Genomic DNA, 15,256 nt, shown 5'->3' on the forward strand with positions numbered 1-15,256 from the left:
TTGGATTGTAGCAATTTGTGCACAGAAGTGTGTAAGCGTGTACCAACTCTCTAAAGCTTTTAATATTTTGGAAAGTACACCACAAGGCACTAGTGTGAAAACAACAGGACTCTTCATGGGCATCTTTTTTAAAGTTTGGACAGTAATAAAACCTCATAGTGACCCCAGGGCAACAAAAATGAGTTATGTGACCTAAGAACTACCCTTCACACCCAACAGACAACATAACTGTATTACAATGAACAGAGCTGTGACTTGGGTGACTAACCCGCGAAAACCATCAAGGCACGCGCCAGATAAATCCCCTTTCCAGAGTACCGTCAGCACCAAAATACTATAATCCCCAGCATATGAGTAAATAAACAGTTTCAGTAAATAAAACGTTTTGATTACAGCGTGTCTCACATACAATTTGCGTTGTTGTTTTTAAAAAACAGCCGCACAGAACTCTGCGTAATGAAAATGATGCGTTTTAACAGTTGAACAAGTTCTAACTTGACACACCGCGTACTCGCAAAGCTGTCGAACTTTAAAGGCCTGCTACAAATACCATACAAACCCATATAAAATATCATTTAAAAATATACTATACAAAAATACAGGTGCAAAACAGTATAATATCTATTTATTATACTATAGTTACTATAGTAAATATACCACAGTCTTTTTTTCGTGTGGGTATTACGCAGTAACATAAGTACATAATATTTAGAACAGAATTGTAAAATATAGCGAAATAAAATGCAGATAGTAGCCATTAAGGACGCAAATAAACGTTTACAAAGTAACTCAAGCGTAAAGAACACGTTGTGAACTGCGCTTGTTCTGTGCGTTCGCTAAAGAAAGATGTTCAAAACTTACCCAAAGTGTGTTCAACGCTGAAACGTCATTGTAACTGACCGACTGAACCTACAAGTCTTGCTTTTTTTGTACAAGCAGTGCTTGTAAATTCGAGCATGGACACGCAACATCACCGGCTTCATGTTCGGCACGAGCGTGTTTTCCTTCCAGGCAGACAAGAAAACATAAAACAGCTGTAGTATAACATTCCTCTAAGTGCGTTTGCTCACCTCAAATACGTCTTTGTCTCGTCAAACGCTGTGGATCAGACTTCATTCAAAGATCCCGTGTTGACAAATCGTTTAAACGTCCTGAAGTAGTAGTGCGTGCACATTTAAAGGGAGTCAGCAACGAGCTGACTGAAGTAATGCTGTTGTGTTTATTGGCGGAGGACGGGAGGGATGTTCATGACTGTGTAAGGAAACGGGATGTTTGGTAATGTGTGGCGCACTGTTCCAGATGGATAAATGGGAAATGGACGAACTTCCCGCTGGCTATGATCAGACTTTTGTCTTAAAGACACAGTGCTGATATTTGGCACATGGCAATTTGAAATGTGCTATAAAGAACTCAACACAAATTTTAGGTTAGGAATTTAATAATAATAAAAAAAACATCCAAACATCTGGAATACAATATTAAAGTATTTATCTCTAAGTTAGAAAACCACTGACCAAGTCACAATAAGTTAGAGTAGAGTCAATGTGGGTGCACAAGGGGACATTAGTGTGTCGGGTGTCTCAAAGCCTGCCTTGAGATTAGTGACATAACACTGTAATACTTGGCAAAAGTTTAGATTGAATTCCATTTCTTTTAGGTAGTTTACTGGTTAAAATCAGTAAAATCAGTTACTATATACTAGGCCTTAAATGTTGTCATTACTATAAAATACATTTATAACAATCACATCTAAGACTGTGAAGATGCCACTGGAAAATTTTCATATATCTCCTTCATAACCAAGAGAGCAGTATCTTCCGACTCCCTGCAATACATAAGATATTATTAATTGTATCCATGTTTAGTTACAATAAGGCAAGATATACGAGACGTGTCATTGGTTCAGATATTTTCTTACCAGTAGCACAAATGGCTCTGTATGGCAAATAGGTATTCATTAAAACTCTCTATTGGAGTCTCCTGAAGAACATAATCAATCCGTCGTCCACGATTCAACATCCCAACCTTCATGATCTTCTCTTCCTGTTCCAGTGGCGAGTCTGTGAGATTGAAAAAGCTTTTTGGTCAAGTGTCTATTATGGATACTGCAGATAGAAAGCTTTTACAGTAATTCTCCTATTTATATTAACACACAGTTTTATAGGTACCTTCTGGTTCCTCTATAGGGGACATTGAATTGACTCCACCCTCCGCCAGTGCTGGTGTGGGCACCTGAGAAATGCTCTGCCAAACCATGCGCAGGGAGCCCAAAAAGTCAGAGCTGACTCGATTCAAACCCTCTTTTAGCTCTGCAGACATTTAAAAGCACATACAGTGACAACATTTATAGACTATACAATTTTAATTTTAATGAACAATTTTGCTGTGTAAAGGTGATGGGAAATACCGAGATGCATCCTCTTTCTGCCTTTATGATGGGGCATCAACATTGCTGGTAGGTTTACATCTGAAGGCAAAATCATGGGCTCGATCCGATATGCCACTGGGTCAAACTGCATAGATTTTATATTAAGCTGTAAGAGCGTAATTATGTGATGCATTTGATTTTAGATTCTCTTATATTGTTTTAGTTGTGGTCTTACTGGATGGAAGATGTTGTAGAAACTCTTGCAGGTAGGAAAGCTGTAATTAGGGTCGATCCTCTTTAGTCCTCGGACGATCAAAAACATTCCTATGGGTGAGCCCAAGGCAAAAAATGCCTGCGGATGAAACGCAAACTGAGGATAGTCAATGGATACCTGCGGAATAAAGAAGCAGTTCAATTACTTTCAATTTTTCTAGTCATGCCACAGACAATTCAACACAATAGCATAATAAGATGAAATATTATTAGTAAAATATATATGCAGTATATAAATATTATATAAATACCAGTAATTGATTTATAAATAATTATTAGTACAACATAATTTTTATTATATTTTATACTTTTTCTGTTACAATCATTTTGTTAATAATGATGAATAATGCATAATTCAAGTAAATACAATCCAAGTATATCATAAATATGTTTAAAAATTAAATACTTCATATTTATGCCCATATTTATGCATTTTTGTATTTTATTTACAGATTGCAACATTTTATTATAAATACATGTTTTATTATACCTTCATATCAGAGTTAATATAGTTTTATTAATATTTTAAATTCACTTTTATTTTTAGATTTGTATGTTAATTTGAGCAAATTTGTTGTATACTATAGCCATTTGATTTTTTATTTGTTCATTTTTAAGGTTGCTATATAAGATAAATTTATTTTTGTTTTTGTTTATTGTTATAATTTTAAATCCTTAAAATCATTTCAATTGTAGTAAACTAGAATAACTATACAAGCTACTTTATCAACTGTTTTATTTAAGCCTGCGTAATTTCACCCCACATTAATTACTTTTTTACCTGTCCAATGCCAACATCAAAATGCTGATAATCCACCGCACTAGTGGTGGGGGTCTGATGTTCATTAGCACTTCTCACACCAAGACCTGAGGAATGAGCTGCATGTCCACTTCCAGCTCTGGAGTGCTGTTGGTTATTCAAGAAGAAAGTGTCAAAACATTCTGATCAAAACCAATGGATTCTTTCTGCCCCCTTTGGGTGTGGATTGGAAACCACAAGCAATTCAAGCAAATCCACATGAACTTCTGCCATATGCCATTGAGCTTTTCCAAACAGAGCTATAACGAACTACCTTCCATTTCTTCACAAAGTTCATGATTTTCTTGCGAGGACCAAGAGGTATTCCAATGTCTTTAAGGTCCCTCTCTGAGCAAAGCATCTAAAGGTGAAAACAAATCAGGGAGATTTAAATATGAAGATTTAAAAGTTTGTAAAAGTGTGCTGGAAAGGTGGAAAACTGACCAGGGAATCTATATCTACGTTTTCTCTCTGTAATATTTTGAGGTGCTCCTCCAACCCCTGACCCCTCAGCGCATCCTCCAGGGTGTTAAAGGAACAGCAAGCTGTGGCAATTTTAGGGTCATTATCATGGAGCTGTATAAAAACACAGAAAATTACAATCAACAGATTTAAAGAATCACTAGAAGTCACAATATTGTTTTAGCAGCATGCTACTACTGCATCATTGTAGTTTAATGCGCGAAAACATATGATACATTAAATCAGATTTTGTTGTTGAAATGTATGCTTTATTTGGTATGCTTTTGTTGGCTTTAGTTTAGTAAGGTACATTTTCATTTCTAACCTGCTAAATTTCACTTATATATTCAAAAATTGGATTTTATATATCTTAGATCCCACCATTTTTTATTATAGAATTTTTATTTTAGAAATAGAATTTTGATAATATGTTACGACAAACCAATAATATGACAAACCTCATCACGACCAGTGGCCTCTGAATCTATCTCCTGATTGGTCAATAGATCAAAAAGTATCAATGAACCTGCAAAAAACGACAACGTTTTATTAAAACCCACGTAAAATGTTTGCAACAACAGGTTATATATAGTTTTGAAAAGCAAAGTTATAGCAATATACCAAGACTGTGTCCTGCCAGTGAAACATTTCCTGTAAAAGTTGGATGTCTTTGTAGGAAGAGGCTGTGTAGACTGTTGATCTCCGAGGCCACTGTATCTACAATGGTCTGACAGTATGTGGCGCTATTGTAGAAGAAAAGGTCCAGCACTGTGTCATTGCTGAACTGACGCAGGCGGCTGATACTGGGAAGGGTGATTTTCTCAATGTCTCTATTGGGGATAAAAGTAAACATATTCATGTAGATTTAACATAGTTTTAATCTAAACGTTAGGTCTGTTTTTGTACCCATTTTAAACATCTTACTTGTCGACTCCTGTAGTTTCTCCATGCAAGACTCTGTGCCAATTGACCGGAAGATACTCCACTCTTCCAATGGTGGTTGTGGTCTCACCCTGACTGAAGTGAGTGTTTATAAGGCCGTTGGATGCGTTACGAAACTCGTTCACTGCAGCAAACGAAACATAAATACTCTCAAAACAAAGCTTTGTTGAGAGGCGGCTTTATGAGATGCTTGTTTTTTGTTTTAGATTGTAAGGGTTACAAAATACAGCTCACCGCAATGGACAATGCTACGGAGACGTATGTCACAGGCCGGACCAATGCCGTGAACCATAAACACCAGATGGTCGACTATCTCCGGCTCTCCTATAAACAAATTATGCTTTACCTTAAAAAAAAGCAAGACAAAGCTCTATTTCAGACTTGGGCACTCACCCTCTGGTATCTCTATCGAAATATTTTCAATTCCTCTTTTCAGCGTCCTGGGTTGAGCCCGGTCCGTCGGGGAAGGGGGGAAGTCCTTGAAGCTGTTTTGATGCTGTGTCATCAGCTACAATAACACACATATTGAGACACAATGTTTATTTGTTCTGTTGACACAGGGAATAGATTTTTTGGACAATACCTTTGGATTGTGAAGGATCACAGTTTCTCCTGTTGGAAGCTCCAGATTTGATTTCCATTCGTTCAGGGTAACTGCAATCATATAGGCATCCTGTTTCAAACAAAGAAATTCGCTTGTATCTGTTAAAATAGTTTTCCCGAAAAATAAAATAAAAAAAAGAATGAAATGTGTTCCTTCATAACGCACCTCTAGGATATCACAGAGTTCTTCAGTATAAGGAGAAAAGTTTATGTCTTTGTTGCCTTTGTGGAACCATGAGCAGCGCCTGACCTCGGTGGGTGTCTGTTCCCAGTACACAGCATAACGACGTCTTTCTCGTAGCCTGACGTCATACCTCCTTCCTTCAGTAGCCACCACCACTTCCTCCGTTCCATTTTTCCCTACGAAAGACGATGTTTGATTATGTCACGAATTTGAATGTGGCCCAACAAAACAAAAACATTTTCAGCAATATTAAGACCTTGACTGAAAGCATCCTCTAGCCCCTGCGAGTCCTCCCTGCTGAAGGGTTGCCAGGAATCCCTGGAGTCCACCTGCTGGTTGAAGAACCAGTGGTACTGCACAGGTTCATACGGCTCAGCGGTAGCCATGCTGAGCGCTTGACTGCAAATATGTTTAAGTGTATTTTGGTCAACGTTGACTAACATTTGATTAAAAAATGGGATGGGAATGTCACTTTTGTTGACAGAATGTGTGCTGCAGTTAGCCTTCAAAATGAAACATTTTCATCATTTACTCACCGTCTTGTCATTTCTTACTTTCAGAGAACACAAAAGAAGATCTTTTCAAGAATGTTTTGACAGCCCCCCATTCACTTGCATTGGTTACAATAGAAGTGAATGGGGGGCTGTGCGATTCTGTTACCAACATTTTTCAAAATATCTTCTTAACAGAACCGCACAGTCCCCCATTCACTTCTATTGTTACCAATTCAAGCGAATGGGGGGCTGTTGAAATATTCTTGAAAATATCTTCCTTTTGTATTCTGCAGAAAAAAGAAAACCATACAGGTTTGAAACGACAAGGGCGAGTAAATGATGACATTATTTTCAATTTGAAAGTGAACTACTCCTTTAACATAAACAATTCAACATAAAAGCAGTATTAACAGTCTAAATCATAAAACGCTCGGTTCTGGTCCTTAATTCTGATTGGTTGAGCTGAGTTTTAAGCCCTTATAAACTAGAATTTAAAACCGCATTACGTAGCATAAATATCACTTTATTTGCTTTACTTTATGAAACCTTGCTACGCATATGGAATAACCGTTTTATGAAGTGGGTAATAGTGCATTTTTTAACAGTTATGTGGATTTTAACGCTTAGCAGTTATAAAATGCACCGTAACTACTGCTTAGCTTTAATATGATACTTTACTTGCGTTGTTTGGCGCTGCAATGATCACTATTAAACGTCAAGCGCCTTACGTCATCACTCTGCTGTCGTCTACGTTAATACGCAATAATGGATGACAGATACAAAAAAGACAAAACTATTAGCGGTTCCAAACGTGAAATATCACTAATATCACTATAAAAAACCGTCTTTAAAGTATATTACCATCATACAAATTAAACAGGAAGGATGTGAATTTGTCCTGCAAAAGTAGGACAAGGTATAAATCAGAGGACGCAGAACGTAAGATTTCCAAAATATTGTATACAAATGTATCAGCTTGTATCAGCTTGTATACAAATGTATCAGCTTGTATCAGAAACTACGATACAATGTATCGGTTAAAAAAACAATATCATGCTCGCTTTCAAAATAAAGCACCGAGTCACAGCCACTCTTAAGGCTTTTTACACACCTATACAGCTCGATGTTAAGCCATGCTGCTCCAAAATACCGAGGACGTTTAATAACCTCTGAAAATACGGAGCAAAGAACAAAAACACTATTTACTAGCGTATCGTCATCTACTCACCGGTGTTGTCCGTACGGATGCCCGTTTGGGACAATTGACTTCTGATAGAGCAAACTTCACAGTGCTCTTCGTCGGTGTAAGTAAAAGTTCCGAAAAAAAGCTGGATATTTATTATTGGTTTTAAAATAGTGTAAAGGTCGATTAAGATCACCAATAGAAAACTGCATGACAAATCTAGGACTTTCACATATATGCTAAAAATAAGTCAATGTGCATTGTGCAATTGTAATGAGGCCGATAGTCATATGACCAATCATGAAATCATCACTAACAAATGACTCAACAATAATCTTGATATTCAAGAGATAAGATATTTCTTTATATTTAATTTTAAAATTTCAGTGGCAAATGTATTTCTTTTTTTAAGCACATGACATGACAGACCAACTACGTGTAAAAGTTGGGACACGCCTACTTTAATATTTGCTGTTTTTCTCAATATCCTATCCAATATTGATATGATCTAATTTTAAGAATTTAAGCATACATATTTATTTTAATAACAAGCAAATTAAGCCAAGCGTTGAATGGAGGTAAACCCTTGAAATCTTACCAGTAACATGAAATGAAAATCTTTAGGTTTATATTGGTCTAACTAGACAAGAATGCAACTATATTGATACTGACACATTTATTGTGTTGATGATGATGTTACAAACTGTACCACTTTATTTATGAACAGTAAACAGCACACTGGCCAAAGTCCTCCTCATAGCAAATATTGCTCCATTATACAGTGTATAGTCTTGGCACACTGTCCAATGATCTGACCACAATTCAGCAGATACATACAAATCATCACAAACTTTATTGACAAGATACTGGGTGAACATTTCCTTTGTGCGTACACAAGAGTTCTATAAATATGTCTGCTATATTGTAAAAAAAAAACTAGAAGAGGGTTTAACATACATTGAGGTCTCTCACTGGGATATTTCACATATAAAGAGATACAAATGATACATTTTTTTCAAAAAGACAGGCCTACAACACACAAAACATTAATTGGGAATGTCAACAACAGTACAGAAAGGCAAAAACCATTACCAGTTGGATGGTAGCACGCATAAAATAGACATAATCGCAGCAACTGACATTAGAAGGCGTATGTATCCCAAGTCAGCTGTAAGGAACATTCACACAGTATTAAATTGTTGGTCCTAGTTGGGTGTAGCAGAATTTAAGTTCCTACAAAGGTAAAAGGTAGCCTTGGTTGGTCTGCTTGCGCTCTTGCGTGGGCGCTGGTGGCTCTCTCATTCGGAGGGGTCTGTGGCAGTCCGAGTCGTTCAGAGGTGGATAATGTTGTCGGTAACATAAGTAAGAAATAGCTAAACCAAGGAGAGACCCCACCAACACATCTGGAAGAACAAACAAGATATTTCAATATATTTTAATAGGCAGCGGTGATGTCATAATTTCCTCTGTGACATTAGCAGACTCATTATTCATCCCTGATAATGTGTGACGGTGTTCGATCAATTTTTGACATTCAATGCAAGATAAAGGTTTCTCACCTTGCCAGTGATGTTTGTAGTCACATGTTCTGGAGATGGCGATCAAAACGGCAATGAGAAGGGGGGTGAGGAAGGCACACAACCTCCAGGCTGTACCCCGACCTGAAGGGCTAAAACAGTGCAGCTTTCCAGCCACATATAAGGCAGTGAAGCCCAGACCAGCAAACGCAACTAAAAAAGATAGAGTGGCAGCATTATTAAAAGTCTTGTTCTTTAATTATATGTATTTTACACTCATGTAATGTTCTGAGGGCGTATGGAGGCATTAAATAAACAGGATGTGTATTTACAGGAAGAGTGTCCACTAGGAAAGCTTTTCCTGCCCTCCATTACTACATCGGGGTCACCGCTACAGTGAAGCTCCGAATTCATCTGGCCATCCGGAAAACATCGGTAGAAGAAATCAGGCCGTGGCCTGTAAAGAGAAAGAAATGAAGGAAACATAAAATAATTAACAGGAAAACTAGGTCTGAGTTCCTACAATAGCGGCCTTTACCCCGCCCCTTCCAACACCTTGTACACACACCAGGGTTGAGAGGGCTTTGGGCTAAGGTTTCATCAAAATTTTATAAAAAGCCCCTCAAAGTCATATTCATCTTATACAACAACAAGTAGTTAAGACTGTTTTTCTTTCTGCTGTTCTTTGGGCTGTCTATGGAATTGACTCCCTTTTGGAGCTCTAGAGGCCTGTCGATGAATTGCGGTTGACGACACTTCCTTATTGGTTTCATTAGAGAGACCAGAGGGTTGCTGCTTGGGGTTTCCTTACTGATTGAATCAAGTCTGTTTCAGCTAGTCTGTTTGAACGAATCAGTTGAATGAATGACTCAGTGTCATATTTCAATTCTATTAAAAATCATGTTTTAATAAAAAATTGAATAAAAATCATTAAGCTTGCATGATTTATAGATCCAAAATTTACGGAGTGTTATTGTGGAAATACGTCATTACAGTCTGTGAAAAAGATAAAGTGATAACGGATAACGAAACTCACGACAACGAATGCATGGTGGATAGACACCATATATAAATACACGTTGAGAGGTAAATTTGAAATAAATATGAAATATAATTTAAATAAATTCATTTACATGTCTTTCATTACGAGTGAGTGAGAAGGTGAGTGTTGGGTGGCCTCCAACCGTTACATTGAAACGGGCCTCCAAATTGCAAGGGCCTCCGAATATCTAGTACGGTATAGTTTCATTACTGAGAATGAGCACGTAGTGAGTAAAACAGACGTTTACCAACAAATATCTATTCAGAATAAAAGCACCTATGAAGATCTGGTTACAATATGCACACACATAACTGATGAATAATTGAAAAGAGACTAATGGATCATTAGCATTTCCTAAAGGAAAAGCCTTTGAGGCAGCAAATATCAATAGCGGGGCAGAATAGTATTACGGTTAGATGGATAATTAGATAAGAAAGCAAGAAAGTATTATTATAATTATGGAAATTACAATTTGGTATGCATATTAAGAGTTTGGTTCCAAAATTAGATACAGTGGTATGCAAAAGTGTACACACCCTTGCAGAATTTGAAAAAAGATGAAAATTTTGGATAAATAAGAGTATTTTTGAAAATGAAGGTTTATTTTTAATTTAGTCCTGCCCTGAGCAAGTTATCTCACTAAATGTTAACATAAAGTTCACACTAAAGAATAATAACAGAATTTCTAAAAACAACTCAGTGCAAAAGTTTAGACGCCCGTTCTTAATACTGTATGATGTTACCTAAACAATCAATGACAGTTTTTATGTTAATCATAGTTGTTTAAGGGTTTCTTGTTTGTCATGAGTCATTAGACTGTCCATTGATCTTCAAAACAATCACCCAGGTCCTCCACAATCTTTGCTTTTCAGCATTTCTGGAAATTTGACTCATGTCCAGCAGTAACTGTATGATGTTGAGATTCCTCTTTTTACATTGAGGACAATCGAGAGACTCATACACAACTATTACAATAGATAGAAACATTCAGTGCTGCCCACAAAGTCAACACCATTCATTTAAAGTCAGGTGGGTGTAAACCTCTGAAAATGGTTTGGATGTAAATTGTTATTGTTTCATTTATACATCTTGTTTTTTTCATTTGCCAATGTCCTTCAAAAGATTAAAAAATACATAAATGTTTTTCAGGAAATGATTTTTTTTTTTTACGTCAAAACCATTTTCAGAGGTTTACACCCACCAGGCTTTTAATGAATGGTGTGGACTTTGTGGGCACCAAAAATAAACCTTCATTTTTAAACATCCTCTTTTTTTTCCAGATTCTGGAAGGGGTGTGTAAACTTGCATACCACTGCAACTCCCGTTTTATTTTATTTTTAAATAATGTTTTTAATTATGCTATCAAGTTTTTATTGTCGTTTACTGTGTTAGTTAGCTATATTTTTTATACAGTTATTACGATATTATTTGTTATGCTCAATAAAAAAACTTGATTTTAGATATTTTTAATTTAACGGAGTCATCTCTCAACCAAACTCTGTTTGCACAATGGACATTCTACATATGGGCAATTCGATGCAAATGTCAACCTTACCAAGTTTTACTCAATGTTATTACCATACTGATAGCACATATGTTTGGTCTCCACGTTTTTAAAGCATGTTGTTTTAAGAATGATTATCCATAGCCAGGTAAGGCAAGACAGTTTCAGAACAGTAACATTCGTAACAGTACATATTACTCATAGAATGGGCACATGAATATTAAAATATCATAAATAACTCTTATGTTCTATAAAGAGCCTCCCCTTTTCCATTTGTTGTGTATTATTATTTCTGGTTTATGCATATCAATTCACAGAAATCCTACAAAGTATGTAGTCTCTCAAAAACGATTTCCTAATTTTTCACATCCATAATGTATTTACCTTTTTTTAAAATAGACTTGTGCAAAGGCTGACATTTTTCTGATGTTTTATACAGGGTTTTAGTTCAATATGAACTGATGGTTCAATATATTGGTAACAAATACGTTCTATGAGAGTTTATCTGTCAAGATAAACACAGTGTCACATTTCCAAAACATGAATAATTAGTTAAATAAAAACAAAAATCTGTTATTGAGCAAGTACATAAAAACAGTGTTGAAAACGGTCTGCTTACCTGCAGTTACACCGATTCACAACAGTTAACTTATAAAAATGATTTATGAGCTGTCGGGTATGATTTTGTCAGAAATTTCGCATGATAAGTACGTGAAGTAATTTGTAATTTTATGTTTCAAACAGACGTGAAAGTCACAGACTGCATGATATTGATTCACCATATTTTGATGGATGAAACTACCTGCATAACCACCATTTACTCACCCTCAAGTTTTTCCAAGCGTTATAAAAAACGTTATAAAATTGTTTGTTATATTGAACAAAAATGAAGATATTTTAAGAACTATGGAAAACTAAACAGTTCTGGGGCACCACGGACTAAAATAGTAGTTTTGTTTCCTACTATGGAAGTCAATACGACCCCAGAACTGTTTGGATGCAAACATTCTTCAAAATATGTTTTATCGTGTTCAACGGAACAACTAATGGGTAAGAACTAAATTTTTTGTGTCAACTTTCCCTTCAAGTTAGTATTTCTCCACTTACCTGCCAACGGCAAGCTTGATAGCATTCGTAAAAACTCCATTCAACACCAGCGCCAAAGTTGCAGCTGAGAGACATACATCAGCATGCAATGACACAAACAAGATTAAGACCTTCATTTCATTCCTCACACAGCACCATCTACTTTAACCAAATACTGTCATCAGTACGGCTATATGTAAATTATAAGTGATCATAATGGAGCAAGAAGTCAATTTTCCTGAGAAATAAGTGCTTTAAGTGAACCACAAAACACGCAGGATATCAATAAAAAAAAACACTTTTCTGCAACTTACCCAGAGATGCTTCTTTAACATCCTTTCCACCTTGTTTCAAGAAGGCGAAGGAGAAAATAACCGCCAATGGTGTGCAAAGGGCGATAGTCTATTTAAATAAGTCAGACAGAGGAAAAAGATCACAAATGTCATCAACGATATCATCACACAACCTTGTGTGGTGCATTCGAATGTCACTTTCTATCCCTTTGTAGCAAAACAATGAGTCATAAGCACTTACAAACATGAGACGGGTAGGCACATGGTCCCTTTTGACCGGTTGGAACTTATAAAGCCAGAGTTCCTCAGGCTGGATCTCTCTGCTGAAAGGAGGCAGTTGCTCCGTTGCGCTGTACGGGACATAAAAACAGCTCGAGAGAACAATCTATGACAAACAGAGATTCAACTCAATGGACTGGAAAATCCTCTCACACTGGAGAAAGAGAACCAGCCGTCTCATTTAATGAATGAAAGAAGCCAGAACAAAACACTGGCAGAACAGGTTATGGATGAAGCCACGTGAGAATCGGTTAGATCCAGTGAACCGCAAATGGATAATAAATAAAAACTGTAGGATTTATTTGAGATAAAAACTGTTCTTACATAAACACAGCTAAAAGCAGCAGCCGTATGATAACTTCAGCAATGAAGCCATTATCAAAATTCTTCCTCATCTTTGGTGCAGGTTTGTCATTGAACACAGTTCCACCTAAGACCTGAAAGGATAACAGTTTGCTGTGAGTTAAATGAGAAGAATACATATATTTATACTTTGAACATAAAGATACAATGAAGCAAATGTAGGAACATCCGAAATCAGTTTCACCAAACCAACAGCCTGCCACCAGGATGAAATGAGAAGATGAGAAATATGACCATCACTTCAGCTGGTTAGTTACAAACCCAACATCACAGGAAAGATTTCACTCGTGTTATTTAAACTGCTTATGAGAATTACACTCATCCTCCTGCAGCGCGGGAGTATCGATATTTAAAAGTGAAACGAAACAGAGAAGTGAGTCCCGGGAGAGATACTGATTATTGGTCCGATTATCGGCCCGGTATCCGCAGCCGCCGCCACCAGCCAGCCGCGCGAGCCTCACCGGACCGCGGCACGTCTGTGAATTTTGCATATTCTTACGAACATTTCCGCAAACACGGCATCGCGCATCCTCCGTCTTTTGTCTGCAGCGTGGAGTGGAATACAGACCTTCCGATTCTTTCCTCTTCCGTCTAAAGCGACGTCTCGGCTGTTGAGCGCAGCCACCGGAGCAGATTTTCGCGATGTCTATCATATATAATTGACATGTCCCGCAGCAGCTGACCGCGGAACAGTTCAACGATGAGAGTCGTTCTCTGACGAGGTTGTGACTGAAGGTACCGACGTACACGTCATTATAGCGGTGTCCGATTCGCGAATTGTTCGCTTGAACCGGTTCGTTCGGTCGAACCGATACGCAGAGCGCGAATCAGTGAACTGCGTTTTTTTTAAGGTTAAGATCACTTTGCAAGATACACCAATGGGGCACAGAAGAACTTCCGGTTTCGGTTTTATTTTTTGTTTTAAATAATAGTTTTTTTAAATCTTACATTGAAGTTTTGTTATAATATAAGATAACTGGGCAATTCCAGCGTTATGGATGTGACATTTTGCGTTATGGACGTGACATTAAAATGTTCAGAGAATGAATTTGTTACGATTATATCGAATAATCTGTTTATATTTTAACGGACCCTTGTTGATAGTCTAAAATTAAGAAAATGTCAGTCTATGAAAAAAATTAGACATTTAAAAAAAGAGAAATATACAAGTGTTACGGATGTGACAAAAAAGGATGCGGTTTTTGGGATACGATAAACTTTGTAGGATTACTGTCAAATAAAATGCACAATCCTGAAGCAATAATACCCAATGAATGGAGAAGGGATGCCTCTTTATAGAACATGAAATAGTTATTTTGTTTTAATTTGCATGAGTCCATTTATGAGGAATATGTTGCGTTATGGATGTGACAATCCTGAAAATGGCACTTACCTGACTATTAAAAATCTTGCACTAGAAATAAAACAAATGCTTAACAAATTTGAAGAGACATCTCATATGGGTATTTGAATCACCAAATGTTAAAATCTGTGCTGTAACCGCTGGTATTTTGTTTTGTGATAAGGTGGATTTTTGTACGGAATTGCCAAGGTTTCTTCAAAATCAAGATTTTCATTGTGCATTCCAAATAATATCAATGAAACTGAAGTTGGTTTATTTTGATTTAAGCCATAAGAACTAAATAACTTCAGTTAACTATAACACAATTAAACACATGATAACATAATGAACGCATTATTTTTTAATTTTCTCATTTTAGAGTTCTCATTTTGGAACCAGACTCTTCATATAATTAAATCTTTAAGATATTTGTTTAAAATCTCTAATATTATTAAATCTAAAGAAATTTATTCTAATAAAATAAGTAAACCTGTAAGGAGGATGGTATCCGGGTTTTACATA

At 36.6% G+C, this 15,256-nt stretch overlaps 2 protein-coding genes across 4 annotated transcripts; both read right to left on the bottom strand.

Moving 5' to 3' along the window:
* Positions 1-1,426: 1,426 nt before the first annotated feature.
* On the bottom strand, positions 1,427-7,592 carry ddhd2 (DDHD domain containing 2). Of its 2 annotated transcripts, none has more exons than XM_056736560.1 (17): positions 7,354-7,592; positions 5,888-6,030; positions 5,614-5,807; positions 5,428-5,517; positions 5,238-5,352; positions 5,079-5,168; positions 4,827-4,968; positions 4,524-4,732; positions 4,361-4,428; positions 3,885-4,016; positions 3,712-3,801; positions 3,423-3,548; positions 2,604-2,759; positions 2,408-2,513; positions 2,169-2,309; positions 1,919-2,060; positions 1,427-1,825 (listed from the first exon to the last, which is right to left on the bottom strand). In XM_056736560.1, exons 2-17 carry the CDS (start codon positions 6,015-6,017, stop codon positions 1,750-1,752), a joined length of 2,007 nt encoding a protein of 668 aa, XP_056592538.1. In that variant the 5' UTR covers positions 6,018-6,030; positions 7,354-7,592; the 3' UTR covers positions 1,427-1,749. The 2 variants fall into 2 exon arrangements, with proteins under 2 accessions (XP_056592538.1, XP_056592539.1); XM_056736561.1 differs by having other exon boundaries at positions 3,715-3,801; positions 7,354-7,591.
* Positions 7,593-8,138: 546 nt separating this feature from the next.
* plpp5 (phospholipid phosphatase 5) lies at positions 8,139-14,127 on the bottom strand. Of its 2 annotated transcripts, none has more exons than XM_056736564.1 (8): positions 13,896-14,127; positions 13,354-13,466; positions 12,992-13,100; positions 12,772-12,859; positions 12,479-12,542; positions 9,158-9,282; positions 8,868-9,038; positions 8,139-8,711 (listed from the first exon to the last, which is right to left on the bottom strand). In XM_056736564.1, exons 1-8 carry the CDS (start codon positions 14,043-14,045, stop codon positions 8,542-8,544), a joined length of 990 nt encoding a protein of 329 aa, XP_056592542.1. In that variant the 5' UTR covers positions 14,046-14,127; the 3' UTR covers positions 8,139-8,541. The 2 variants fall into 2 exon arrangements, with proteins under 2 accessions (XP_056592542.1, XP_056592543.1); XM_056736565.1 differs by having other exon boundaries at positions 13,961-14,098.
* Positions 14,128-15,256: the final 1,129 nt, after the last annotated feature.

Source organism: Triplophysa dalaica, chromosome 22, assembly GCF_015846415.1.
Source record: "Triplophysa dalaica isolate WHDGS20190420 chromosome 22, ASM1584641v1, whole genome shotgun sequence".
In the NCBI taxonomy this organism is placed as follows: Eukaryota; Metazoa; Chordata; class Actinopteri; order Cypriniformes; family Nemacheilidae; genus Triplophysa; species Triplophysa dalaica.

What these genes read in the sequence shown, in the direction of transcription:
- plpp5 (XM_056736564.1), bottom strand. Translation starts at nt 14,045, where the DNA reads ATGATAGACATCGCGAAAATCTGCTCCGGTGGCTGCGCTCAACAGCCG. An exon ending in ATCAAGCTTGCCGTTGGCAG is followed by an intron (nt 9,283 to 12,478) that starts GTAAGTGGAGAA and finishes TTCTCTTTACAG; the next exon opens with GCCACGGCCTGATTTCTTCT. An exon ending in CTACAAACATCACTGGCAAG is followed by an intron (nt 8,712 to 8,867) that starts GTGAGAAACCTT and finishes TTGTTCTTCCAG; the next exon opens with ATGTGTTGGTGGGGTCTCTC.
- ddhd2 (XM_056736560.1), bottom strand. Translation starts at nt 6,017, where the DNA reads ATGGCTACCGCTGAGCCGTATGAACCTGTGCAGTACCACTGGTTCTTC. An exon ending in GAAACTACAGGAGTCGACAA is followed by an intron (nt 4,733 to 4,826) that starts GTAAGATGTTTA and finishes TATCCCCAATAG; the next exon opens with AGACATTGAGAAAATCACCC. An exon ending in ACTGGCAGGACACAGTCTTG is followed by an intron (nt 4,429 to 4,523) that starts GTATATTGCTAT and finishes CGTTTTTTGCAG; the next exon opens with GTTCATTGATACTTTTTGAT.